General features: G+C 63.3%; 1 protein-coding gene across 4 annotated transcripts; it reads right to left on the minus strand.

Annotated features, from left to right (window-relative positions):
- TIMELESS (timeless circadian regulator) lies at window positions 1–25,877 on the minus strand. Of its 4 annotated transcripts, none has more exons than XM_048832396.2 (30): window positions 25,773–25,877; window positions 19,708–19,848; window positions 19,059–19,212; window positions 18,459–18,573; window positions 15,077–15,139; window positions 14,755–14,856; window positions 14,211–14,366; window positions 13,664–13,800; window positions 13,154–13,241; window positions 12,705–12,881; window positions 12,209–12,426; window positions 11,699–11,802; window positions 11,086–11,255; window positions 9,210–9,338; window positions 8,526–8,677; window positions 8,278–8,375; window positions 7,787–7,910; window positions 7,168–7,369; window positions 5,961–6,112; window positions 5,479–5,564; window positions 4,792–4,915; window positions 4,252–4,334; window positions 3,926–4,068; window positions 3,104–3,311; window positions 2,593–2,661; window positions 2,080–2,198; window positions 1,679–1,871; window positions 1,478–1,535; window positions 1,046–1,128; window positions 1–713 (listed from the first exon to the last, which is right to left on the minus strand). In XM_048832396.2, exons 1-30 carry the CDS (start codon window positions 25,870–25,872, stop codon window positions 613–615), a joined length of 3,849 nt encoding a protein of 1,282 aa, XP_048688353.2. In that variant the 5' UTR covers window positions 25,873–25,877; the 3' UTR covers window positions 1–612. The 4 variants fall into 4 exon arrangements, with proteins under 4 accessions (XP_048688353.2, XP_048688354.2, XP_048688352.2 ...); XM_048832397.2 differs by lacking the exon at window positions 25,773–25,877 and adding an exon at window positions 25,463–25,563; XM_048832395.2 differs by lacking the exon at window positions 25,773–25,877 and adding an exon at window positions 22,346–22,366 and having other exon boundaries at window positions 13,664–13,797.
- Window positions 25,878–27,180: the final 1,303 nt, after the last annotated feature.

Genomic DNA, 27,180 nt, shown 5'->3' on the forward strand with positions numbered 1-27,180 from the left:
GAAGGTTGAGTCCGTTTTATTTTGGCCTTTGCCCATTCGCAATGACACAACACCCAGCCCCTGGTTTGTTTGCTAACTCCTGCTGGAAGTCAAACGACAAAGGGGGCTGGGGAATAGGAATGAGATGGGGAGAGCTCCCGGAGCCGGGGGCGGGGGGCAAGGGGAGTTAATGCCCCTGGGTACCCAGCAGGCAGCCGAAAAGCATGAAAGCAGGCGGCAGCAGGGGCTGGGAGCTGGCTAATGAGCCGGGGGAGAAGGTGGGGACCCCCCCCCCACTACACCAGCCCCTCCCCTGAGCGAGCCGGGGTGATGGCTGGTCCAGCCCCACTGATCTGCCAGAGGCCCCACCCTGCCAGGCTGCCAAGATGCTGGCCCAGCAGATCCAGACCCCCGTACCAGACACCGCACACAGGCCCTCCCTGGCTGGCTCGCTCTGGCTCTTCTGGACAGGAGCACAGGGACCCAGGGCCCACCCAGCCGGACACGGCCTAGCCCAGTCTCTGTGCGGCCAATAAGCAACGGGTGGAGGGGAGTGTCTGAAGCATAGCCGGGCGTGTCGAGAGCAGCCTGGAGGAGCATTCGCCTGGGGGGGGCGGGTCTGGCCAGGGTCCTTTAATCTTCCTCCTCCTCCTCAATCCGCAGGCGCTTCCTCCGGCGGGGGGGCCATGTCCCCTCCCTGTCCGAGGTGGGGTCCGGCTGAGCTGGTGCCTCAGCTGAAAGGAAGAACAGACAAGGAACCTCAGGGCTGAGTCCCCCACACCCCTCCCGGCTCAGCCCCCTCAGCTGAACCCCCATCTCTCTGCCCCTCAGGGCGACCCCCCTCTCCCTCAGCCCATCAGCCCCCCAGGAGTGGCCCATCTTACTCAGCCAGGGGCTATTCCTCCCCCTCCTGCCAGAGCAGGAGGCACCTGGGGCCCCACTTGGCTCTGCCCCTGGGTTGCCCCAGGATGGCAGCTGCCACCAGTGCCCATCCCCCATCCTGTGTGCATGGGGGGCAGGGGGGCCTCTTGCACCCAGGGCCAGCCAGTGGGAGGCGCTCGGAGACCTTGGATTTCGGGGTCCTCGTCGTCGTCGCTGTGGATCACACGGCTCCGCTTGGGGCCCAGCTGCGACTGGACGGTACGGACCCTGCAATGACGGGGAAAGGATTAGGGGCAACCCCAGCACCTCCCACCCCCAGCTCTCCGCTCCAACCCAGCCCAATGCTTTGTGAACACTAGACTTCAACCCCCCTGGATAGGACATCATTACCTGTTAGAGATAGGGAAACTGAGGCGCTGCCTTAGGATGTCCCTGCCCCGCAATAAGGAGTCAGAGGCAGAGACACAAACAGAACCCAGGAGTCCTGGCTCCCAGTTCCCACTCGCTCCAACCCACCAGGCTCCACTTGCCCTCCCAGAGCCAGGGACAGAACCCAGGAGTCCTGTGTAGGCATAGAGCCCGGGAAGGGGGTTAGGTTACCACCCCTGACTCTCACCTCTGCAGATCAGACCCTGGGGAAACTGGTGGCTGCTCGGGGCCAGGTGTTTCCTCCTCTGAAATGGGACAAGAAAGTGAAAGCATCAGAGAGAGAGAGTGTGTGGACTGAGCAACACACCTGTACCCCCACCCCACTGCCCAGCCGGTCCCCTGCCTCCTGGGGCAGCCTCCAAGGCCAACCCCCGCACTCATCGCTCACCTGGCAAGGCTGGGGCCCCTCTCTTCCTCCTGGCCAGCCGCAAGGTCTGCAGGGCCTGGGCTCTCTGCTCCGGGCTGGCGTCCGGCCCCCCCGGGGAGCCTTCCTCCCCCTCAGGCTCCTCCTGCGCAACAGAGGCAGCCAGGCGCCGGAGCTGCTCGGGGCTCAGCTTGGCCGGGATGCGCCAGAAGGATTCCTGCAGGGGGGCGGGGGTGGGGCATTAGTGCCAAGCACAGCCTGAAGGGGGCACTCAGGTGTGGGGGGGGTCCCAGTGCTTACGCCCATGTCCCTCTCTCCCCACTACTTGGATTGGACCCCCCCACAAAAAATCCTTTCCCCTTCCTCCAGGGCACAAGCCAGCCCCCCTCACAACGCCTTGTGTGTGTTGGGGGGGAGGTAATTACCTGCTCGTTAGCTGGGGCCCGAACCCCGACCTTCCGCAGCAGCTTCTGGAACCCCTGGTTCTCCATGGCGTCCTCGTTCTCCTCCAAGAGTGGCACCAAGGGCACGGGCTGGGTGGTGCCTGGGGACAGGGGGCGCCATGAGGATGAACCCGCCCCACACATGGGGGTTTGGGGGGTCGGGGCTACAGCTGCGGGATCCTTCGAAACTGGGCAACGCCAAGTGGGGGCGCTAGTGCCGGGGGGGTTCGGGGGGCCCATGTGGGCGCAGCGTAGGGGAGAGATGCACATGGATCCCCTCCCGATGCCCCGGGCTGGCCCCAAGGAGCCTCTCACTCCAGCCGGTATTGGGATGCCCCATTTCACCCCCAGGAGGGAACAGATCCCATTCACCAGCCGTCCCCCCAGGACCTTCCGTGCGGAGTCTGGGGAGAAACCGCCAGCACCTCCCGAGTGCAGCAGGGCCATGCCCGGGGCCGCCCTCCCAGCACCGATCCTGCCCCCCCCGCCACTAACCGTCTTCCTCCCGGTCCTCGGCCGCTCGGTTCAGGCAGTTCTGAAGCCACAGCAAGGAGCCCGCCAGGCCTGCGGGCACAAGGGAGGGCGGGGGTGAGAGATGGCCCCCAGCAAAGGGGCGGGGGGGGGGAGGAGACACACAATGCCGCACCGAGCTGGAGATTCACAAGCCAGGGTTCCCAGCGGGCAGTGGGGCCAGGTCAGCCCTGGCCCAGAGCTCCCGGGGGAGACGAGGTCAGGCTGAACGCGGACGGGGCCCCTTTAAGGAGCTGTGGGGCTGCACTCTCTGGGGTTGGGGGGCCAGTGCAGGCAGAGGCCTTAACCCCTGTGTGTCTGGGCTGGGGAGCCGAGGCAGCCAGCATTCACTGCCCCCCATCCCACCCCCAACAGAGGCCCAGTGGCCCCCATCCGCTCAAGCCAAGCAGCGGCCCACATGCCCCCCAAGCCAGCAGGAGGCACTCACAAGTGCAGTCCCCCCTGCCGCCACTGGGGGAGCCAGCGCTCTCCTCACCTCCCTGCCTCAGGTGGCGCGCCAGGCCCTGCACGTCCTGCTCCGGCGCCGCCTGGTTCTCAGTGCCCTGCTCCCTGGGCCCTTCCATGGCCCTGTTGCCTGCGCCCCCTTCCTCCCAGGCCTCCTCCTCCTCACTGTCGCTCTCCTCCTCTTCCTCCTCCGCAGGGTCCTCCCGGCCAGCCGCACCCCATGGGGATCTGTCCTCGCTCTGGAAGGGATGGGAGCGACGGTAAAGTCATATGGAAAGGGTGGGGGGTCCCGCCCAGGCTCCATCAGGGGGAGGAGGGGGAGAGCTGGGTATGAGAGGGTGCCCGGCCCAGACTCAGTTGCATCTGATCACAAAGGAGTAGGGTCCAGTGGGCTAGAGCCGGGGGGGAGGGGCGGGGCACGGCCTTGGGAGCTAGGACTCCTGGGTTCTATCCCCAGATCTGCCACCGACTCAACATGTGAGTCACACCCCCAGCTCTGTGCCTCAGTTTCCCTGTGCGTACAATTCGGAGCCCGCCCTCGGGGAGCAGGTCTATAAAGTGCTCGGGGACCCTCCAGAGAAGCCAGAGAAGGCTGCTGAGCAGGGAGCTATCTTCTCGGCTGAGGAATGAGCAACCTCACCCATTGGGGAAGGGATCCCCAGGGCAGGGGGGTGCTCTCAGAGCCCCCCCCCCATGGGCCTCAGCCCCACGGAAACACATCCCACACAAACGGGAGGGGAATGGTTCTACACAGCCAGGTGAGCACAAAGACCTGGGTGCAAGGGGGAACCCACTGACTGCCCCTCCCAGCAGGGGCAACCCCCCCCCAACACACACACACACAGTGCCATACCATGCCAGGCAAGCCAGGCTTCCTCTTGCGTTTTTTGTACAGCTCCTTGCGCTCTGCCACCAGCCCCAGGCTCAGCAGCTTCTCCACGACGCGGGCTTTGGAGCGCTTGGCCGTGAGGTGCTTCATGATGTTACCCAGGATATCTGCCGGGGGGGGGGGGGGGGGGGAGATTCTGCATCAGGCTGGAGAGCCCCTTTATCACACTGGGCGCAGAGATATGAGGAGGTTAATGAGCCCCAGCTGATCAGAGGCCCCCCCCCCCAAATCAATCTGCTCCCACCCCCTGTTCTGCCCCCCCGGGGCAGCCCCCTGCGGTCCCCGCTCACCCTCTGCGCCCTGGAACTCCTCGAAGAGCCGCTGCAACTCCAGCTCCTGCTCCTCCGTCCACAGCACGAGGCGCGTCCCCTTCCTGGGCCAGAACACGGGCACTCAGGGGCAGGAGGGACTCCCAGCCCCCGCGCCCCCCAGCCGCGGATCACACCGCGCTGGGACAGGGAGGGACTCCCCTACGGCCACAGGGGATCAGCCGAGAATGGAACCCAGGAGTCCTGGCTCCCAGCCCTCCACGCCCCCCCACTACTAGACCCCTCGCCCCTCCCAGAGGCAGGACTAGAACCCAGGAGTCCTGGCTCCGAGTCCCCCCCCAGCCCCACAGTGCCCACCTCCCCTTGGACACCCCCCTGCCCCCCATGCAGAGAGCAGGGGATTTACTGTCCCTGCCACACAGAGTCCCCGAATCAAGGTCTGGGTTGTGCACGGACACCGGGGTTCTTTTCACTTTGTGACTGGCTCGGGGCTCCCCCTTGCCCCCCCCCCCCCCCCCAAGCCCTGCCGTTCAGCTCCCGAGAGGTGCGGGGGGCACCCACCTCTCCCGCGGGAAATCTTTCACGCTCTCGGCCAGCCCCAGCCGCACCAGCTGCTTGATGACCTGTTTCCGGGTCCGGCTGGGAGCCCGCAGGTGTGCGAGGATGCTGCCGATGACGTCCGCACCTGGGGAGAGGCCAGGGCGCAATTACGAGAAACGGCGCCCCCCAACTCCCTGTCCCCCAACCCCGGAGCAGGGCTGGGAGCCTGGGACCCCTTTAGTCACCCCCGCCCCCCCCATCATCCACCTCGTACATGGGCTGCCTTGGCATGTGACTGGCAGGCTGCAGTTACAGGCAGACACGGGGCGGCTGGTACCCTGGAGGTTTGTGAGAGGCCCTGTGGCAGCTACCACAGCAAGGCGTTGTGAGGCACCCCAGGTTGCAGGGCAGGGGTGATAGCGCCCCCACATTAGTCTGGACTGTGCCCCGGTACGTCACAGAGCCCTTGCTGTACAGATGGGGGAAACTGAGGCACAGGGAAGGGTAAAGTAGTTCACGGTCAACGTGGCAAAGCCAGGGATAGAACCTGGGAGTTCTGAGTTCCAGGCCCCACTGTTCCAACCACTAGCCCTCACTCCCCTCTCAGAGCTGAGACAGAACCCAGGAGTCCTGGCTTGGCCCAGTGAGTCTTGGGCAATTCCCCAGAACCCAGAGGCCCTGGCAGGTCATTAACAAGACAGCTGGTACCTTCCACTCCCTTGTATTTCAGGTACAGCTCCCGCAGCTCCTCCTCCTCCTGCAGTGTCCACTTGGGGGCCCTCCGGGCACCAGAGCTGGGGGAAACAGAGACCCGGTGAGGTGCTGCTGGAGTTGGAGACCCTGCCATCCCCAGCTAGGACCCCAGGGCTCTAGCCACCTGCAGCACGTGGGGTGGGGAAGGAGGGACGCCCGGCCATAGGGTCACCGTCCTGCAATCTGGCCTTAAATGGGGTGCCAATGTCCCTCCCCTGAGAGCCACCCCCGTGCGCAGGGCTTCCTGGGGACTGTGTGCAGCCGGTGTCAGCACTTCCCCTGCCCTAGCACAGCATACGCTAGAGCAGCCCCAAGGCTGCTCTAAGTAGCAGCAGGTCCAGGCCAAGAATACGGGTAATGAAGAGGGGGCTTAGACCCTTCACCGCCACCCTGTCCCAGGGCCTCCTTCCGGCTGGCAGCCCCCAACCCAGACTCACTCCTCTCCTTCCTGCAGAGAGCCGTAGCCCTCCGTCATCTCTCGCACGGTGGCCGTGCTCTTCCAGAACAGCAACTCCACATAGACCTTCTTGTTGGTCGCTGCCAGGGCAAAGAACTTGCCCAGGACGTACTTGGCAAAGGTCACCAGCTCCTGGGGAGGCAGGGGAAGGTTAGAGGCCTCACGGCGCCATAAACACCCCCCCTTTCCCCAGCACCAAACTGGGAACCTTCTGGTCTGAAGTGCCCTTATTGCCAAGAAGGCCAATGGCATTTTGGGATGTATAAGTAGGGGCATAGCGAGCAGATCGAGGGACGTGATCGTCCCCCTCTATTCGACATTGGTGAGGCCTCATCTGGAGTACTGTGTCCAGTTTTGGGCCCCACACTACAAGAAGGATGTAGGTTAAATTGGAAAGAGTCCAGCGAAGGGCAACAAAAATGATTAGGGGACTGGAACACATGACTTATGAGGAGAGGCTGAGGGAACTGGGATTGTTTAGTCTGCGGAAGAGAAGAATGAGGGGGGATTTGATAGCTGCTTTCAACTACCTGAGAGGTGGTTCCAGAGAGGATGGTTCTAGACTATTCTCAGTGGTGGAAGAGGACAGGACAAGGAGTAATGGTCTCAAGTTGCAGTGGGGAAGGTTTAGGTTGGATATTAGGAAAAACTTTTTCACTAGGAGGGTGGTGAAAACTGGAATGCGTTGCCTAGGGAGGTGGTGGAATCTCCTTCCTTGGAAGTTTTTAAGGTCAGGCTTGACAAAGCCCTGGCTGGGATGATTTAATTGGGGATGGGTCCTGCTTTTGAGCAGGGGGTTGGACAAGATGACCTCCTGAGGTCCCTTCCAACCCTGATATTCAATGATTCTATGAATGCATGGGCCTGGATCGCTTGAGCCAACAGAGGAGCTCCCTTAGGGGGCAGCAGTAGTAGGTCTGTTATCTCCATAGTTGGAGCGCAATGGGCTAGCACAGAGCGCGTGACAGAGGGGAGAGGAAGATTATGCACCGCATCACAGGTATTCTCTGCTTCCCTGGGCCTGCAGGGAGCAGGGCTTAGCTCAGAGCAGCCCCAAGGCTGCTCTAACTGACACGGGAGCGTGGAGGTTCGAAGCCCCTCTTCTCGGCCTTGGCCGTTCCCTGCTGGCAGGTTGGCGACGCAGGCGTAGCCTGGCAAAGGGCGGGCCCTGCCCCGGGGCCCCTCACCTTGTAGGCCGTGGCCGAGGGGTCGCTGAGCAGGCGGTTGAAGATGCAGAAGACGGAGAGCTGGAAGAGCAGTGCCTCCATCTTGAGGTCGTAGGCGATGCGATGAAGCATCTTGGCCACGCAGTGGTTGGTGTGGGCGCTGTTCTGCCGGTAGCCCCGGAGCAGCAGGACGTAGGCCTTGACCACGCTGGCGCTGGCAAACCTGGCCCCCCCAGCCCCCGACATACAGGTGGGACGGCTCAGCCGAGGGACGGGGCCCCTTTGACCCCCCCTTCCCCACACACAAGCAGCAGGGCTCAGCCTCCCTGTACCCAATGGGGAAACCAAGGCACAGAGCAGGGAAACGACTTGCTCAATGCCACACAGAGCCAGGAATAGAAGCCAGGAGTCCTGCCTGCCCCCCAGGTCCCTCCACATGCTCAAGAGTCACCCCGCACGGTGACAGCGTCTGCCAGCCCGGAGACGTTCTGCCCAGCCTGGGGGCTCAGTGCGCCCAGCGTTCGGATCCAGGGCACCTCGACCTCCATGGCGGGGGGCTCGTGAGCCCAGCTGGACTCCTGGAGAGAGCGTGTCCCAGCCCTGCAGCCCTGACCCGACCTCCCCCCCGCGCCCCCCTCACCGTTTCAGATAATCCAGGAAGTTGAACTCTTTTTCTGACACCTGGACAGACGCCAGTTCTTCCTCCACCTCCTCTTCCTCCTCCTCCTCCTCCCCCGGCTCCTCGACCTCGGGCGCCGCTTGCCCTGCGATGTCCAGACACCCCGGGATGACGGGGACGCGGCGCCACCAGACAAGGGAGGCCTCCCAGGGAGTCGATGACAGCACACGCAGCCGGCTCCTTACCCTGGGGCTGCCCACCCATCACCACCCCTGCCCACACCCAGCCTAGGCACTCGGAGGTTAAGCGGACACGGGCTCCCAGCTGAGTGGGGAGGGGCCGGGGCGGAATGGCTGGACAGAGCCAGCCAGCTGCGTCCGGAGGGAAACGCGAACTGCAGCTGGGGGCCAGGCTGGAGCCGTCAGACTGTGTGTGTGTGGGGTGCGGGGCATTGGGGTGATGGGAGAGGAGCCCCCCCCAAACGACCCCCGCCCCCAGGCAAGGATACTCACGAGGAAGAGGAGCGAAGAGAATCTGTCTCAGCAGCTGGATCTCCTCCTCCAGGGCCGCCTGCGGGGAGCCGAACACGTCCTGTTCGGGCCACACCTCCCTGGGAAAGGGACAGAGGCAGGTCGAGCCGGGGCACCGGGGAAGTGAGAGGCTCCCCGCGCACGCCCCGTCGGCCGGGGCTCCCCCCGGCCAGGGCATGGGGTCCCCACCCCACCCCAGCCCACCATGCCCAGTGGGGCCGGCGCCGTACCTGGCGGAGCGGAGCAGGGTCAGGGCGGCCGGCGCCTGGTGGCCCAGCAGGCTGTCCTGGATGCGCACCATGGCCTCCGCTCGCTGCTCCTCCACCGGGGTCTCCGAGGCGGCGTCGAAGGGGACCACATCTTCCGGGAGGGGCTCAGCCCCCTGGCAGGGAAGTGGGGGGGAGGCTGGGGTGACTCAGCGCCTGGCAGGGAGGGGCCAGATCCAGCCCTGCCCAGGGAAGTGCCACAGAACAGCACCATGTCCCACTGGGGGGCTGGCCCCATTCAGGGGGGCATCTGCCCCCTGAGCCCAGCCCCCACAGAATGCCACCTGCCTCCACTGAACCAGGCCCCCCACCCCCACTGGGCTTGGGCCCCCAGAGCAGCACCCCCTCCACCAAAGCAGCGCTCCTGCCCCACGGATTCAGCCAACCGTGGCCCCTGGGGGCCCGTCCTGCCCCCAAACACGATGAGGATACAGCTGCCCTTTCAGGGTTGCCCCAGATGCCCACGCCGGGGGGGGGGTCCCCACAGACTCCCCTGCCACCTAGCGTGGCCCCTGAGGGGCGTGGCCTGTGCATGCGACAGGCCCACAAGGCCACGCTCCCGGTGATGCCCAAGCCACGCTGGGCCCGGTCCCGCAGGGCAGCCCCGACCCAGACCCTGCAGGGACCCCAGCTGCTGCCCCCTCCTACCTGGGCACAGGCGCCGAGCTGCTCCGCCAGGCTGGGCCACAGCTCCTCCAGCTCCTGGGGGGCGCGGGGCTGTGCTGGGGGGGCCGGCCGGCCGGCCCGGGGCTGCTTCTTCCTCCTCACTCTTTTGCTCTGCAGGGAGGAGACGGCGTGGTGAGAGGCCCCCCCCAATGCTCCCCCCAAAACGGCTGGCAGACCCCAGGCTGCACGGACCCGAACCCCCTGCCCGAGGCACACAGGAAGCCGAGCTTCTGGCGCCCCCTGCTGGCCACGTGAGGTAAGGGAAAACTGGCCACAGCTGGGCGGGAAATGGGGGGCCGTGGGCCAAACCAGGGGCCAGCCCCGCTCCCCCTGTACCCACCCGGGCGGGAGAGAGGGGTTAGCATGGCCCTGTGTCAGATCAGGGGCACCTCCCCCTGTCCAAGGGGGGCAAATAAGCAGGTGCCCTGATACCAGTCAGCTCTGTGTTCTTGGGGAACCAGGGCGCAGTATCCAGCCTGTGACTCAGGAAGGACACCCCCCGCCCCAAAGTGTCTGCTTGAGCCAAAACCGATCAGGGAAAAGACTTGCAGAGAGCAGTGGAGGGCGCTGGGAGACACACCTAGACCCCTCGTGACAGGATTAAGGCAACTGCCCTAGCCTCATCTGCATCGAAGATGGGATAGGGAGGCATCTCCATTAGCAGACAGAACGGAGAACAGAGATTCCAAGGCAAGAACCGCACTGAACTCTGGGACCAGAAAAGCAGGGAAGCACTGCATGATGGGGGATCTCTGCCCCAGATGTGAAGGAACCCACGCCTGCACACACCCAGCTCAGCAGTTATCAGACCAATTCTAGACATGAATCCTTGACTGATATCCAAAATACTGAAGCAGCCTAATTACATTGGGAGCTCCCTGGAAGGACCACCACTCAGAGCCAGTGATCAGCCCCTATTGAGTCATGAGTTTACCTATCAACAAATCTCTGTTCTCCCTTGAACCATGGTTGTTTCCCTACAAAAACCCCGATGCACACTCCAGTCAGTTTTCTCATGCCTGGATCCAAACTCTGCATCAGTTCCACTGGGACTTCATTGTCTCCGGACTGATCGTACTGGGGGCTCTGCCTGTCTCCAGCACTCAGGACCCTGACCTACCACCATCACCTGGGAACCACGACCAGTTCAAGCCTCATGGGGTGGTGAGACCCCAGCTCTCTCTCAGTTTTCATTTCTACCTCAGGTATAACTTTTTAACCCTGACTTGTGTGATCAGGTATAGTTTTCTGTATCTGACTTTTGTAATCACTAATAATGTAACTGTTATGTTGGTTTAGGCTCTCCTTGTGTGGTTATCACTATTATTCAATAAATAACTTTTATGGTTAAGCTGGTTGTTTCCCCTCTCTCTCTCTCTCAGAACTTTACTCTTTTGTGTTTTTAGCTTCCCCATTTACTCTGAAGCCACGCTTCTCTTACCTAAGCTAAAGATCTTTATAACGCCCAAAAAGAGTGTGGGGTTTGCTCATCAAGTGGGTCACTACCAGAACAATCGTGACGTGAAAGTGGGGATAGGGACGTGCTGAACCTGGGGCATACGAGGGTGGCAGATTGGAAGTGCTGCTCGGCCCAGCCCACCGAGTCCAGGGACATATAAGGGGGTCAGCATGAGAGTGCTGATGGACCCGGTCCACTCGGGGGGGGGGGGGGGGGTGATCTCGGTCAAGGAGCTCCATATGAGAACAGAAATTACAGACCCCTCCCCCCCAAAAGAGTGACCCTAATAAATGAGCGTACCCCAAAGTAACGGGCAAATCTGGTAACACCCCCCACCCCAGACACAACACCCCCGAAGCACCTCCCCCCAGCCCAGCCTGGCCCCACCCCACCGGCTACCTGCACCACCAGGTTGTTCCTGCCCCGGCAGAAGGCCTCCAGCATCTTGAGGAAGAGGTGGGTGGTCTCCACCAGGTCCCGCAGGAAGGAGCGGGGCTGGCGGCTCTCCTCGAACTTGCGAAAGAGAGCGAGGAAGAGCTCCCGGTACTCCATCAGGTAGAAGATGTTATCTGAGGGGGGCGGGGGGGAAACACGTGTCACAGCAAGGAAGAGCGAGAGAGCAGTGCCCACCAGGCAAGTGGGATGACACAGGACTGGTGGGGCTGGGCAGCCTAGGGGAAGGGGGGGGTTCCCTCTAGAGGGCACTGTCCCCGATCTGGTTGCAGGGCAGGGGACTGGCTGGCTCAGAGGGGTAGGAGATGGGGTACCGGGCCTTTCTCCTCTAGGGGGTGCCAGCTCTGATCTGGCCCCAGGGCCGGGACTGGCCCCGATCCGGTCCCAGGGCCACCATGACCGTGTCGCCCCATATCATAGCTGGGGAGCCCCAGTTGAGAGCAACCCCCCCCCCCCCCCAGCTGGCTCCAAGGCCCAGGCCTGCGATGTGGGAGCAGCGCTGAGTGCCCTGGGGGGGGTGAGGACTGGCCCCTGGGGCGGTGAGCGGCCTTGCACTCACTCTTAATGATCCTGCTGCTGTCCCGCACGGCCTCGTCTGGGGAGCGATCCATCTCCTGAACCGTCGTCAGGAGCTCCCGGTAGGCCTTCAGGGCCAGGTGCATTCTGGGCACGGAGCAGAGGCTGGTCAGGAGAGTGCCCTCCCCACCCCCCCCTTGGCCAGCAGCACTTGGCACCTAGCTCAGGTGGGGGGTGTGGGGGGGGGCAGGACACAGCATCCCTGGCTCCCCAGGGGAGGGTAATGTGGCAGGCAGAGGGTGAAGGGAGTCAACCAAGGACCCCCGGAGTTGAGAGCTGGGGAAAGAACCCAGGTGTCCTGGCTCCTAGCCCTTCCCTCTTCTCTAACCCACTATACGCCCCCTCCCAGAACGAGGGATAGAATGCAGGAGTCCTGGCTCCCAGCCCCCAGCTCTAACCACTAAACCGCCCTCCCTCCCTGCACAGGGCCTTTCCGGTCCCATTCAGAGCCCCCCAGGCCTGGTGGAGAGGGGCAGCCGGGCCCCCTGCTCACCGCCTGGCCCACGACGTGGCCTCCTTCTTGTCCAGGAGCATGGCCTCGTAATAGGCAGTGAGATTCTGCTCGATGAAGTGGAAGGCGCGGACGCTGACCGTCTCGGACACCAGCTCGGGCCGGAAGTGCCGGCCGCGGTTGAAGGCCATGAAGAAGGCCATGGCCCACAGGTAGTAGGTCTCGTCGTGTTGCTGGCTCTTCTCCCGGAGCAGCTGGTCCTGGGAGCGCATACAGGTTGGTGGGGGGCCAGCAGGGACCCTCCTGTCCAGCCCCCCACCAAGAGACCCTCCCATGCTGCTTCAGGGGCGCTGACGGGATTGGAGCTAGTGATGCTGAATCGCCAACCCCGGAGCTGCCCCCCTCGCCCCCTGCATCCCTGCCCCCCCAGAAGCCAGGGGACGCTGCTCAGCCTGGGGTCAGAGGCTCCCAGCTGCGCCCGTCCGGCAGGCGGGGCCGGGGGGTGCCCGGTGCTGCTGCGACCGCCGTCCGGGCTCACCTTGACCAGGTGCATGAGGGGGTTGTAGCAGCTCTCCAGGAAGTCCCCGCAGAACTCCCGCAGGAAGAGGCGGACGTTGAGGGCCGAGCGCCGGCATGGCTCTGCCTCCCGGGCCGGCTGCCTGCGCTTGGGGACCCGCCGTGGCTCCTTGCCCAGGTCGTGGCTATGGTCCTTCAGCTGCGGGGGGGGAGAAGAGTGAGGAGAGGACCATCCCCCCCACCCAGCCCGATCGCTCTGTCACGGATCCACAGGGTCCGGCCTATGTCCCAGCCGTGGGGCACGTGGGATCCAAACAGCCTTGGAACAGTCTCTGCTGCCTTCCTCCGGCCCTGCTACTTCCTCAGCCCCCGAGAGAGCTCCCCGATCTGTCACCGCCCTCCCCGCCCCAACATACACACAGCTCCCCTCCCCCCGGTAAGGCCGGCCAGGCGTCGACGGGAGGCACCTACGTTGTGCAGCCCCTTGTGGAACACGAGGTCCCTGTCGCCGATGGATTTCAGCCCCTGGACCACATAGGAGCCGCCGAACCGGGAGTGCCTGGGGGGAGAGGGGTTGGGGTGAGCGGGAAGGAGGTGAGCTGCAGCGGCCCCCAGAAGGCAGCAGCCTCTGGCCCACAGGAGCGTGGTGCCCTCCCACCTGAGGGGCATGAGAAGGGTGGGCCCAAGCAGCTTCAGCAAAACTCGGTGCCCCTCAACCCTGACCCACAGCCCCCCGCTAGGCCAGCCCTGGGCTCCCCCCTCCCCACAGCTCTGCTCACGCCCCTCAACCCTGACCTGCAGCCCCCTCCTACCCCAGCCCTGGGCTCCCCCCTAAACCCGACCCGCAGCCCCCTGCTAGCGGCTGCCCACCGGACAAACAGCACGCCATGGAGATCTAGATGGCGTGTGGAGCCCCAAACCCATGTGGCCAGGCCGGTGTCGAGCCCACTCCTCCGAGGGGAGCCGCAGCCCGCAGCTCACCTGCTCCCTCGTTGGAAGACCCGGCTCTTCCTCTCCGCCAGCTCCCTCTGCCGCAGTAGCTCCAGGTCCCTCACGTCTGCCGCCTGCTCCTTGGCCAGGCGGGCCTGCCCCGTGGCCACCAGCTGCTCCGGATCCTGCTGGGACAGCAGGCTGGTGACCTCCCCGTCCTACGATGGGGACCGGCCTGGGGGACTACATATCCCAGTGGGCACTGCTGCACCGGCCTGGGGGGGGGCGTGGTGGGGGTTAGGGTGAAGGCACCAGGCCCTGCTGAGAGCCCTTGCAGGTGGGGTGGTGAGGCCAGCAGCCAGGGGCTCCATGCTGAGCCTCTTGGGGAGACGCCAACACCCCCATGCACGAAGGGGTCGTCCCCCAGCCCCTTGGCACAGCTGGCTGCCGTATGGCCCTCCCCTGCAAAATATACATCGCTTCCCACCCCCAATCCCCGGAAGTGGATTAATCCAGCCAGCTCCCAACCCAGGGGGGCAGCGGGGGGGGGGGGGGTCGCCCTCCTGTCTCGGGCCCCCTGCTCCCCGCCCGGGCTCACCTGGTCCCGGAACATCAGAGAGACGATCTCCAGCACGTGCAGGGCCCACTGCTGCTCGGCCGAGGAGCTGGCCAGGAACTTGAGCAGGTCGTCCATGCCGCTGACATGCATGGCCCAGAGCACCCGGTCGTGGGTGCTGGCGTCGTCATCCACACTCTGGCACGCAGGGAAGGGTGTGGGGCTGAGCGTGGGGGCTCGGCCCCAGGGTCCAGCCTCCCCTGGCTGCCACCTGGCCCTCTGGGGGGGGAGCTCACGCCGCACAAGAGCGGAGCCTGGCTTCACCCCACACCCTTCCCCGGGGGCACGGCGTTCTAGCGGGGAGATCCCGGAATTCGCGACCCGCCCCCCACACGGCTCCGGGGGATGAGAACCGGGTGCAAGAGATGACAAGCCCCCTCCGCCCTGCCTCCCGTGGGGGCAGCTCCCCCCAGGCCTCTTCCTCACACCAGGGCTCCTGGCCATTCGCCAGCCGCACGTGGCAAGGAGACGGAGACCCCTCCCCTGCCCACCAGGGGGATCAGCCTCCCCACAGCCCCCCCAATACCTTCTCCTCCTCGGGGTCCGCGGGGATATGAAGCACGTTCCGCACCAGCAGCAGAATTCTCTCGACCAGCAGGTTGTCCTCTTCCTGCCTCTGTTCCCAGTCCTGGCGGGGACCAGTGAGAAAGCAACTGACGGAACGTGACAGGGGCACCCCGAAACCTGCTGCCTCCCAGCTCATCCCGGCCCCCGGAGGCAGGTTTGGGGCCCAAGCTACACGGCTTGGATTGGCACTTGACTCCCATGGCAACTGGCTGGGTGTCAAAATCCCCTTGCCACCCCCAGCCCAGCCCACCCCTGGCCCCGCAGGCCGGGGCCACACTTACCAGCTGCAGCAGGTCGTAGAGCTTCTCGCTCAGCACCCCAAACACCTTCTCACTGGCGAAAGCCTGGCAGGGAGAACCCGGCATTAGGGCAAGGGGCTGGCGCCGGGAGAAGAGTGCCCCCTTGTGACGAAGTGGGACTGTTCTTAATGTTTCCTCTGAATAGTGGGGGGGTGCCTCAGTTTCCCCTAGGCGGTTCTTAAGTATCTAGGGGGTGGGGTAAGGGTGTATGATCATTGCAGAGCCCTAGAGGGCAGGTGTGTGCAGGGGTCTGGACACAGAGAATGGCCGACACCCTGTTTCCTGGCAACTAATGGCCTGGGCCCTTCCCCCCCTGCAAGGTGAGAGCTAAAGGGTTGGAGAACAAAGGAATCAGGTGACCACCTGGCCCGGGGAAAAGAACAAAGCCCAGAGGAGGAGGGGCTGGAGGGGGTTTTCAGTTTGGGGCTGGCTGGGACATGGAGTGAAGTGCAGACGTGGTTGTCTGGCTCACTGCCCCCCAAAATGGACCCAGCTGAGGGGTCCCGTTCTCTGCACCTGCAAGCTCTGTGTTAGACCATGTTCCTGTCGTCTAATAAACCCTCTGTTTTACTGGCTGGTTGAGAGTCACATCTGACTGCGAAGTTGGGGTGCAGGACCCTCTGGCTTCCCCAGGAGCCCCGCCTGAGCGGACTCGCTGGGGGGAAGCGCACGGAGGGGCAGAGGATGCTGAATGCTCCGAGGTCAGACCCAGGAAGGTGGAAGCTGTGTGAGCTGTGTGTCCTGAAGACAGGCTGCTCACAGAAAGGCGACTGCCCCAGAGTCCTGACTGGCTTCATGGGGAGCAGTTCCAGAGCATCGCCCAGGGACTCCGTGACAACTGGTGGCAGCGGTGGGATGTACTGCACCCCGTGGATGGTGCTTCCTGCAGTAAGTGACTGGGGAGCAGTAACACGAAGGGGGATTGCCGAGGACCAGGCCTGCTGAAGGCTCAGAGAGGAGCGGTTTCGGGGGGCGGTTAACCCCTGGGAGTGTGTGACCAGCGAGAAGGACTGTGCAGTAACAGGGTTCCCCTGGGGATTGCAGCGAGCAGTCCAAGGGGCGGAGGAGTCTGCAGCTCAACCCTGGCAAAGAGGTGGTGACCTCTAGAAGGGCTGGCACACTAGGGGTTCTCCCTGGAAACCGTGGGGAGCTGAGAACACACAGGCCTGTGAGTCCACAACAACTTGGGAGGAGCGGAGTGATGGCCTGTCACCGTCTCCTTAAGAAGGACATTGTAACTCTGTGCAGAAAGAGAGGGTTGAGCATTGGAAAGTTCACCAAAGCAGAGTTAATCGTGCAGCTGGAGGAGGATGACCGCTCTAAGGAACAGATTCCTGACCCCAACTGGGGCTATAGCAGGATCTGGGAGCAGCTGAAGCGGGAGCCAGGCATCGCCAAGACTCCTGTCCCCGACCAGACGGGGGTCTTCACGATCGGGTTCCCCATCTGGGGATTGGAGAGGGACGGGATTGGAGCTGAGTCCGAGAGAGCAAGAGGACCCTGGGAGACAGCGAGAGCCCGAGAAAGAGCTGCAGAAGCAGCAGCAGCATGAACTGGCGGTGGGGGAGCGGAGAGGCCTAGGGGACCTCCCAGGGGTGAGTGGGGATAGATCCCGGGGGGCCAGTTCCGCAGGGAACCTCGAGACTAAATTGCTGCCCCTGGTTAAGGAGGGGGTGTGTGTGGATGCCCACCTCACTGCCTTTGAGCAGGCTGGTGATTTCAACCAAGGGGACCCTGCGGAAAAGCCCCGGTGTCTAGCTCCCTTGCTGGGTCCCAAGGCCATAGACTCCGTCAGCCAGATGGTTGGGGATGTGGACAGGCTCCCACTCCTGACCCCAACCTATATGTCTGTGTGGAGTTTCCTGGGGCCAGGCCACCCGGACCTCCAGTGGGAGCAGAAGGTGATGGTCAATGGGGAGACATTCTTGGGGTGGCCAAAGGGCATGGGCTGCATAAACCTTCCCACATGCGGCCTGCGAGTGCTATCGACCACCCCTGACCTAAGGGAGGGCGTGAAACTGGAAGGGCCTGGTGTAACTCCTACCAAGGAATGGGAGAGATGCTGGGGCATCCATGGGAACGGCTTCGAACTTCCCCAGGTCACCGGCTAAAGTGACCCCGCTCAGTTCGATCTCGAAGGGGGGAGAGATGTGACGAAGTGGGACTGTTCTTAATGTTTCCTCTGAATAGTGGGGGGGTGCCTCAGTTTCCCCTAGGCAGTTCTTAAGTATCTAGGGGGTGGGGTAAGGGTGTATGATCATTGCAGAGCCCTAGAGGGCAGGTGTGTGCAGGGGTCTGGACACAGAGAATGGCCGACACCCTGTTTCCTGGCAACTAATGGCCTGGGCCCTTCCCCCCTGCAAGGTGAGAGCTGAAGGGTTGGAGAACAAAGGAATCAGGTGACCACCTGGCCCGGGAAAGGAACAAAGCCCAGAGGAGGAGGGGCTGGAGGGGGTTTTCAGTTTGGGGCTGGCTGGAGACATGGAGTGAAGGGCAGACGTGGTTGTCTGGCTCACTGCCCCCCAAAATGGACCCAGCTGAGGGGTCCCGTTCTCTGCACCTGCAAGCTCTGTTTTAGACCATGTTCCTGTCGTCTAATAAACCTTCTGTTTTACTGGCTGGTTGAGAGTCACATCTGACTGCGAAGTTGGGGTGCAGGACCCTCTGGCTTCCCCAGGAGCACCGCCTGAGCGGACTCGCTGGGGGGAAGCGCACGGAGGGGCAGAGGATGCTGAATGCTCCGAGGTCAGACCCAGGAAGGTGGAAGCTGTGTGAGCTGTGTGTCCTGAAGACAGGCTGCTCACAGAAAGGCGACTGCCCCAGAGTCCTGACTGGCTTCATGGGGAGCAGTTCCAGAGCATCGCCCAGGGACTCCGTGACACCCCTGTGGCATGGGGCGGGAGGGGTATGGCCCCGGGATGCCAGGGGGATGGTGGCTGATGCGGAGCCAGCAGGGGAAGCCTAAGAGCAGACAGGACTTGCACCCACCCCTCCAGCTCCGGGCGCAGGCAGCCCCGGGAAAAGGCAGCCAGCTCTGGGGGGGAAGCAGCCAGCCATGGGGCGGAGAAGGGCAATTTTAGCTCCGGGCACCTGGACACGGATTTCCCAGTCATTCCAAATCCCAGAGGCCCCGCCCTGCTCTACCTGGTGGCACAAAGGGGGCATCCAGGACTGGAAATACCCATGGATCTCTGTGACCGTCCCCCACCCACTCAGCCCTGTGTCAGACTGGGACAGGTGGCTACTTTTAATTAACACGGTAATCTTGGCTCACCCCCTCACTGGGATGGGGGCAGCTGCCCCCCTTCCCCACAGCCCTGTTATCCCAGGGGAGGCGGGGGGGAAAGAGGGCAGGCAGCCTCACCTCTTTGTAGGCCTGCAGGTAGGACACAACCTGCAGGAAGCAGTGCCGGGAGCCGGGGTCGTGCGGGACTTTGCCGAAGCAGAGCAGGGCCGGCTGGGTCAAGTTCACCATTAGCCTGTGCGGGGGAGACGAGGGCGGGGACAGGGACACAGACATGGCAGGAGCCTCCGGCAGACCCTTCCCCTCGAGGCCAACAAGCTTGCTGCAGCCTTGGGCCGCTAGCACCCATTTAGACTGAGGTCCCAGGTTCAATCCCAGCTCACGCACCCAGGGGTGTGACTTCCTCTCCCAGCCCAGCCCTCCACACCGCCGCCGCCTCCCCACCCCCGGAGCTCCAGAATTGGGACTGGGGCAGACAGTTCTGCTCCTCGGGACCCAGGCAAGGCTCCCACGTGGGGGAGACAGGTTGTCCCAGGCTGCGGAACTACCCGCCACAGGATCCTACAGCTTCCTGCATCTGCCTCCTCGGATATGAGCCCAGAGCAGCGTGGACACTGTAGCTATAAAACCCCACCCCCTGGAAGGACACTAGCCACGGGACTTGATGCTGGGCCGGGCGGAGAAGCCCGCAGGCTGGGAGTGGACACCGTGGGGCCATACCTGACGACAGCGTCAAAGAGCAGCTTGTCCTGCGGGTACTGGGCGATGAGGGGCAGCAGGTCATTCTGCAGGATCTGGGCCGCGCCCAGCTGCTGGCGAACATCCCGTGTCTCATCCTCGTAGCGCAGATAGCGGATCAAATCCTTCACGCTCTCTGTGGGGGGGAGCAGAGGGCGTGACCCACACAAGCACCCAGCCTGGCTTCTCTGTCCCATGCACGCAGAGTCCCAGCCCTGCCCACACAAGCAGCCGGTCTCCTCCCCCCAGAGCTGGGCGCATCGAAAGGGACCACACAGTGGCTGGGATGAACGCCGCTTTGAAACACCCTTCAGGCGGGGCGCTTCTCCCTTCGAGGTCTGGGGAAGGGCAGAGCTGGGGGTCACTACCTTTTTAAGAAGGATCTCAAGCACCCAGTGATGCTGGGGGGAAATGGGAGGAAGGGTCGGTCAGCTTACTGGTGAAAGCAAGGCACGGAGAGGAGAGGGGACTGGAACCCAGGAGTCCTGGGGGGCAGCTCCAAATCAGGAACCCACCCATCCCCTCCCGGGTTGGCCTCGTGAGCCAAGGATCTTCCCACCCAGGGACTGGCCCCCCCACAGCCTCAGCGACAGTCAGCCCCCCATTCCAGGCTGGCCCCTCGCTGGCGTACCCAAGCAGTCGGGCTCCTTGTGGTAGACGTCCCCCTCCAAGTAGCCCAGAGCGCTGCACGTTGCCAGGAGCTCGCAATTCATCATGTACAAGTCCATAAATCCCGGCCCGGCCAGAAGAGGAAGCGGACAGAGAGCGAAATCTGCAAGGACAGAGCCAGTGAGGCCTCCCGCACACCCCAGGCCGGGAGCCGCCAGTCCCACCCCTCACTCCAGCACTTCGCACATCGACAGCACCAGCCGCCCCAGGGTCTCCGAGCCCTTCGCCAGCAGTCATGAGGGGTTGGGGCGGGGGGGGAATCACTCTCCCTCCATGACCAAGTGGGGAAACTGAGGCAAAGCAAGATTAAGTGACATATCAAGGGTCATGCAGCAATCCAGGAGCACAGCTAGGGTGTAGAACTCAAGAATCCCAACTCCCAACCCCCACACCAACCACTAGACCCCACTCCCCTCCCAGAGCCAGGGACGGATCCCAGGAGTCCTGGCTGACAGCCCCCCTGCTCTAACCACTAGACTCCGCTCCCTGTGAACCCAGCAGCAAGCGAAGACCCAGCTGAGAATGGGACATGGTCACACAGGCAGGCACTGGGGAGCTGCCGAGCACTGGAATGAGTGGCGAGCAGGAGCCTGGGGGACCAGCCCACGGCACCCGTCTCTGGGGCAGAGCCCTCCCCCCACGGCCCAGCTGCCGGCGGGGGAATTGCTATGGAAGCAGCGCCCGGTGCCCTAGAGACCAGGACGAAAGCAGCGGGCTCAGGTGGCTCGCTAAGCAACGCGGAGCCAGCTCCCTGGCAGATGGAGACACGTGGCAGCTGGCAGGGAGAAGGCTGGGGGGAGACCAGGACAGGGCCCCTCCCCAAACATCAAGGCTTCTTCAGTTTCCCACTCAGAGAGCTGCAGCCTGGGGGCACAAGGCACCTGCAGCTTGTGCCATGCCACACCCAGCCTCTCACCTGCCCCACTAGCCCCTCCAGCTTCCCCTATCCTCCCCCACGCTGGGGCCCAGCAGCAGAACAACCCCCCGCCCCAAGTTAGAAGCGTCCCCACAGACGCGACAGGCCCAGAGCATGGTACCCGCCAGTTCCCACAGTCCAGTGGTTCGGGGGCAGGATGCTTCCCCATCCCCAGCCAGGTGCTACCGTGACACAGTGCCCCGAGAGAGGAAGCGACTTGCCTGAGATCACACAAGGAGTCCAGGGAAGAACCCAGGAGTCCTGGCTCCCAGTCCCGCACTCTGCCCACTCAACCCCCTCACTCCCTGCCCAGAGCTGGGGGCCTAGCTGTTAGCTATGTGTGTCACAACCTGGCTGTCCTTCAAACAGGGAAATTCAAACTTGCGAACAGGAAAGGCTATTTATTCCCTACCCCATCCCCAAAGCACTGCGAGCCTGTGGAACTCTCAGCCACAGGAGATCACCGAGGTCACGCACGGAGCGGGACCGGGCATTAAAAAACAGCCAAGAGCTTTGGCCAGGCTAGAAACATTCATGCTCCAGGACACAATCCACCCACTAACTACCAGGGTCAGAAGGAAACGGCCCCTGGGGCAGCTGCCCCTGCAGGGCCCTTTGCCCCTGCCCTCAGCGGAGACGGGATACCGAGCCGGATGGCTCCCTGGCTGATGCAGCCTGGCCAGGGCTGGTTTATACCCATCATCACCTCCCTTTGCTGAGCTCCAACCCAAGGCAGCCCCCCAACAACGGGCAGGGGAGGTAGGTGGCCCAAACAGCAGCAACACCCCCCCCAGGGGAACAGCCCCCCTTCTCTCCAGTACAGGTGTGCACCCCTAAGGGCCCAGGAGGGAAGCAACCGGAGCCCTTGACCACCAGAGCCAGGCTGGGCCGAGGGACCAGCAGAAAAGCTGCACAGTCTGGAGCAGCGTTTGCTCCAGGATCCTCCCCGCCCCCGGGGGCCATGCCTCCTTTCCCTGCAACCCCCTTTCTGCTTCCAGCCCAGCCGGTTCCCCCGCCCCGGGGCTCACGCTCCGCCAGTCCGCACTGGCCCACACCCCTACCTGCCCTACGGATCCTGGCAGATTAACTCTCTGCTGCTGGCGCCCGCCCTAAAAAAGCCATTGCGTCCCCTCCCTCCCTGCCCCCCGCTTCCGGCATCGCCCCCGGGAGCTCGCACATCACCTAACTCACTTATGCAACTGCTCCACTTCCCCCGAGCGCGAACCCATTTCCCAGCCGCTGTCCTAGCGGGGCCAGGCCAGCCCGGGAGGGGCCGGCCACGCTAAACCGGGTCACTGTGTCAGGGAGCAGAGACATCCCCTCCCCATGGCCAGATGATTGGTATTTCACCCACTGGCTGCGCACACCACAGCCTGATGCCCCGTGCCAGGGCCGGCCCGCGGCACCCAGCGCCCGGGGAGTCAGGCAAAAGGCACCGGTGCCAGCCTGGAGAGCTTTGGGAAGGGGACAGACCAGCCGACCCCCCCCAGCGAGGGGATTTACGCCCGCTTTAGGGAGCTGAAGGGATTTGTGGAAAGTTCAGCAGAACACAGGTGGGAAGAGAACCCAGGAGTCCTGACTCTCAGCCCCCCACACACTCTAGCTACTAGACCAGCCCCTCCTCCCCAATTAAATCACCCCATGAGGCAGCGAGACAGACAACAGCTGGGTGATGGTCACCTACCTCCTACTTCAGTCTGAGCCCCGGAGAGCAGCTGAGACACCAGCCGGGTGCTCCCCTGGCCCAGAGCCTCCTCCAGCTCAAGGCTGCGGGTTTCAGAGGTAGCCCCGGAAAGCCGTGGCATTCTGCCCCCCCTAGGGCCTCCAGCTCTTCCGACCCCCATGTAGAAGGGTTGGGCTGGTGCCAGGGCCCCACCCCTTTCCCAGGGAGCCTCACCAATCCCCCTGTTGAGAAAGCCAGCCTCAGTTTCCCCTAGTGGGCTGCTCCAGCTGGGGTGAGGGCAATTCCTAGGGACCTGACCCGACATTTCTAGTGGGGAAAAGCAAAGTTGGATGGGGGGGGTGCCCTCTAACATCTAGCTGGCCTCAGTTTCCACTTCCCTGCTTTGTCAATTACCCCTCAGCCCACCAGAGGCTCCCAGCCCCCCACAATCAGCCCTCTGCTGCCTCGGGGGAGCAGCGAGGGGGGGAATGATCGTGACAGACGGCACCTCTCAGCGATGTGGTGCTGTGTAAGGGACCTAGCTGGGCTGGACGCTCTCCTCACACGCCGCCCCCCCCCCCCCCCCCCGCCTCACATCCCCAGCCCGGCTCCATTAACAAAGGCTGAGCAAGGAGGCTGAAATAAATGGGTCACGAGGCACCAGAGCCACGGACGTCACCGCTGCACATGGGCCCAGCTCCACGGCAGCCAGCCTGCTCAGCTGCCCCCTCCCCGCCCCTGGCCACGGGAGACCGCTCCTATCTGGACCCCATCTCCGCTGCCTCCCCACCCAGCTGCCTCCCCGGCCAGTTCCCTTTGCCACGAAAAACCTTGCACTGCCTCGAAGCAGGTTAGGTAAACGGGCACCAGCCCCTGGAAGGATGCTCTGGTTCCGGTCCAAGAGCCGCTTCCGGCACCAGTTCCGTCCAAACCCTCTGGGGACACGCTTCAGCGGAACCGAGATCGGAGGGCCCACCCACCGCTGAAACGGAACCGGTTTTTAAAAAGACGGGTTTACACTGGGGCAGCTTCCCCATGCAGCCAGGACCCCGTGCCCACGGGGCAGCGGCTAGCCAGGGGGAGCCACTCCTGAGGACAAGGAGAGGAGAAATTCCCATTCTCGGAGGCCCAGCAACCTGGCAGCTCCAGGGCATGCAGCAAACTGGTGGTCAGGAAGAAACTGCCCCCAGCAGTCCACTGGGGCTGTCCACTAGTGGCTCCCTTGCAGCAGCTCATGGCACTGGCTCCTTGACTATCCAGAGGCCAGACCAGCCTTGGGGGGCTGAATTGAGGAGGCGGGGGGTGTCACGGAGTCCCTGGGCAATGCTCTGGAACTGCTCCCTATGAAGCCGCAGGGACTCTGGGGAAGTCTCCTCTCTGAGCAGCCTGTCTGCAGGGCAAACAGCTCTCACGGCTTCCACCTTCCTGGGTCTGACCTCGGAGCATTCAGCCTCCTCTGCCCCTCCCTGCGCTTCCCACAGCGAGTCCGCCCAGACGGGCTCCTGGAGAAGCCAGAGGGTCCTGCCCCCCAACTCCGCAGCCGGACGTGACTCTCAGCCTGCCAGTAACACAGAAGGTTTATTAGACGACAGGGACATGGTCTAACACAGAGCCTGTAGGTGCAGAGAACAGGACCCCACAGCTGGGTCCATTTTGGGGGGCAGTGAGCCAGATAACTGCACTTCACTCCTCGTCCCCAGCTAGCCCCCAACTAACTCACTCTCCAGGCCCCCGCCTCGGGGCTTTGTCCCTTTCCATGGCCAGGAGGTCACCTGATTCCTTTGTTCTCCAACCCTTGCAGGGGGGAAGGCTCAGGCCATCAGTTGCCAGGAAACAGGGCGTTGGCCATTCTCTGTGTCCAGACCTCTGCACACACCTCCCCTCTAGGGCTCTGCAATGATCATACACACTTACCCCACCACCTAGATACTTAAGAACTGCTAGGGGAAACTGAGGCACCCCCACAATATTCAGAGGAAACATTAAGAACAGTCCCACTTCGTCACAGGGGGGTGTTTAAATTAGCTCCATGTATTCACTCCCCTCCATCCCTCCCTGCAGGGCAGAGCTGTTGCCAGCAAAGGGGGGGGGGGGGGAGAGCAGCATCTGCAAACAGGCCTGGAGAGCAAGAAGCCAGGGCTCCAGACACCCAGGGGACCCACAGCTGGCCAGCTGCCAGCCCAGACAGAACCAGAACCAGGCCCAACGACAGAACCAGCACTGCCAGATTTATCCCCCCACTTCCTCGCATGCTTCCCAGCCTCTGGAATTTGCTGCCCCGACTGGTCAAGGGGCCCAGAATTGATTAGTCTTTAGGGCACGGGAAAGGGGGATCCTTTGCCCAGAAGGGAGGGAGGGAGGGCACAGACTGGTTGTGGGAGCCAGCGGAGCCAGATCGCCCCCCAGAGCCAGGAGGAAAGCCACGTTTTGATGACGCTCCAGTAAATTATGAAATAATAATGGATGCAAACAATCCCCATTTGGGATGGGGGGGGGGACCTGTCTGGTTACGTGGATTCCTTCTGCCACGCAGGGCCACGGGCCGTGAAACCAATCGCTCTCTCCCAGACTTCGCCCCGGCAATGCTCCAGTTTAGATGAACCTCACAGAGACCCCCGCTGCACAGGGCCCAGCCCTAAGGCTCAGCCACCTTCTGCTGGGGCCACGGCCCCCCCAGCCCGCTTCGAGCCGTGGTGAGCGTCAGCGGGCCGGCGCGGGGGGACACCCAGGGAGCTCAGTTCCCCGGGGGCCCCAGGCAGCGTCAAGGGAACCCGACCCAGCACGTGCTGGGGACACGTGCTCTGGGCTCCAAGCCCTGGGCCCCAGAGAGCCCAGCGCCGCTCGAGGGCCCCGGGAGGCGGCTGGGAAACTCCTGCTCTCATCCAGCAGCCGGAGAACTTGGGGTTCAGGTTTTATGGGGAGGGTCTCCCCACCCCGACCCAGCGCTGGAAAAACCAGGGACTGGCTGGAAATCGTTACCGAGGTGTCCGCTCTTGCTGGGGACCCTAAATCGTCCCCGCCTCCCCGCAGGGCGCTGGGCACCAGGCAAAAGCCCTCGGCAGCTGCAGGGTCTGGCTCCCAGGCTGACCCCCACCCCCACAACACAGTCCATTGCTAGGCGCGCACGGGGGCACCCACCAGAAGGCAGCCACCTCTGGGGGGGAGGAGGGCAGCTGATGACCAGGCCGGGAGGAAATATACGGACCAGTTCTTGCCACCAGCGCCTCGTGATCTGAATGCACAGACCCTGGTTCAACCCCCCCCCAGAAATCTACCCCCCAAAATCTCTGCACAAACCCCGGCTCAGCCCCCCCCGGAACCCCCCCCAGACCCCGGCTCAGACCTCCCATCCCGGTGCCCCCCCCCAACCCCGGCTCAGCCCCCCCCCGGAACCCCCCAAACCCCGGGCTCAGCCCCCCCAAGCCCGGTGCCCCCCGCGCTCCCCTACCCGGCCCGGGGCTCCCGCGGCGGCACCGAGCCTCGGATGGCGCCGAAACCCGGCCAGGCCTTAAAAGGGCAACAACAGCCGCCCCCCTCCAGCTTGGCATGTGCAAATCGGAGCTGCGAGCTCCGCCCGGCTGGGCAAAGCAGCGAGTTTCCCCCCCGGGGGGGGGGGAAACTGAGGCACGGACAAGGGGAGGGGCCGCATCTTAGAGCCGGGGATAGAAGAACCCAGGAGTACTGGCTCCCCCTCCTGCTCTAACCACTAGCTCCCACTCCCCTCCCGGAGCTGGGAACACAACCCAGGAGTCCTGCCCTCCCCGGCCCGGGAGGGGAGGGGAGGTCGCTCTGGATGCCCCCATCAGGGTCTCCCTTTCTGTGGGGACCACAAAGCGGGATAACGCCACTGCCCCTTTTAAGAGCCGCACAGAGCCGGCCAGTCCCCTCCCTCCTGAGGCCCAGGATTATGGAGCGAACCACCTTGAAGGGGGATGTGTGAATGCACACCCCTACCCCAGGAATGGGCTGCTCCAGAGCCCCAGGCAGAGTAAAGCGCGTGGGGCGTGCAAGGATGAGCGTGCCTGGGCAAGGGCTGTGTGTGTGTGCGTGCTGGGAGAGGTGAGTGTGCAAGGGGAGATGAGCGTGCAAGGAGAACGGTGGGGTGTGTGCAAGGTTTTTTTACTAGGAAAGATGACCGTGCAAGGGGTATGTGCTGTGATAGGCAATTGTACAAGAGGAGATGAGTGTGCAAGTGTTGTGTCCTAGGAGATGTGTGTGTGCCAGGAGATATGTGTGTGCAATGAGGAGGATGTGAGTGCAAGGGGTTTGACTGTGAAAGGAGAATGTGCTGGGGGAGATAAGTGTGCGAGGAGAGTTTGCCAGGAGGGGTGAGGTTTACACCTGCGGGAATTCTGCGCCAAAAAAAATTAAAATGCAGGGCACAATAGTTTACAATTCTGCATATTTTATTTATCAATAAATAAATGTGGAGCCTCCCGTGTGGCAGTGGTAGGTAAGTGTGCAAGAGGAGATGAGTGTGCAAGGAGAATGGTCACTGGCTGCACAGAGGTGGCAAATCAACCTATAGTCCCCCCACACACACACACACATGGGACTCAGTGGTGAGGCTGCACCTGGCCTTGACACCCCCCACGAGGCCCTGCCCCTCTGTGCGAGGTGCACCAAGATAGCAAAGGAGAGGGACAGAGTCTTGCACACAAGCCCAGTCCTGGCCCCTGATCTAGGTGTGGGGCAGGCAGGCTCAGCCCAGCAAGATCCAAGTGTGGAGGGGCTTAGTGTGGGGGGATCCAGGCGTGGGGTGAGAGGGTTCTGGGTGAGGCAATTTGTGTGCAGGCAGCTGTTTGGGGGGTCCGGGCGCGGGGGAGATCTGGATGCACAGGGGCTCATTAGAGGGT

The sequence above is a fragment of the Caretta caretta genome, chromosome 20 (assembly GCF_965140235.1).
Source record: "Caretta caretta isolate rCarCar2 chromosome 20, rCarCar1.hap1, whole genome shotgun sequence".
Taxonomy (NCBI): domain Eukaryota; kingdom Metazoa; phylum Chordata; order Testudines; family Cheloniidae; genus Caretta; species Caretta caretta.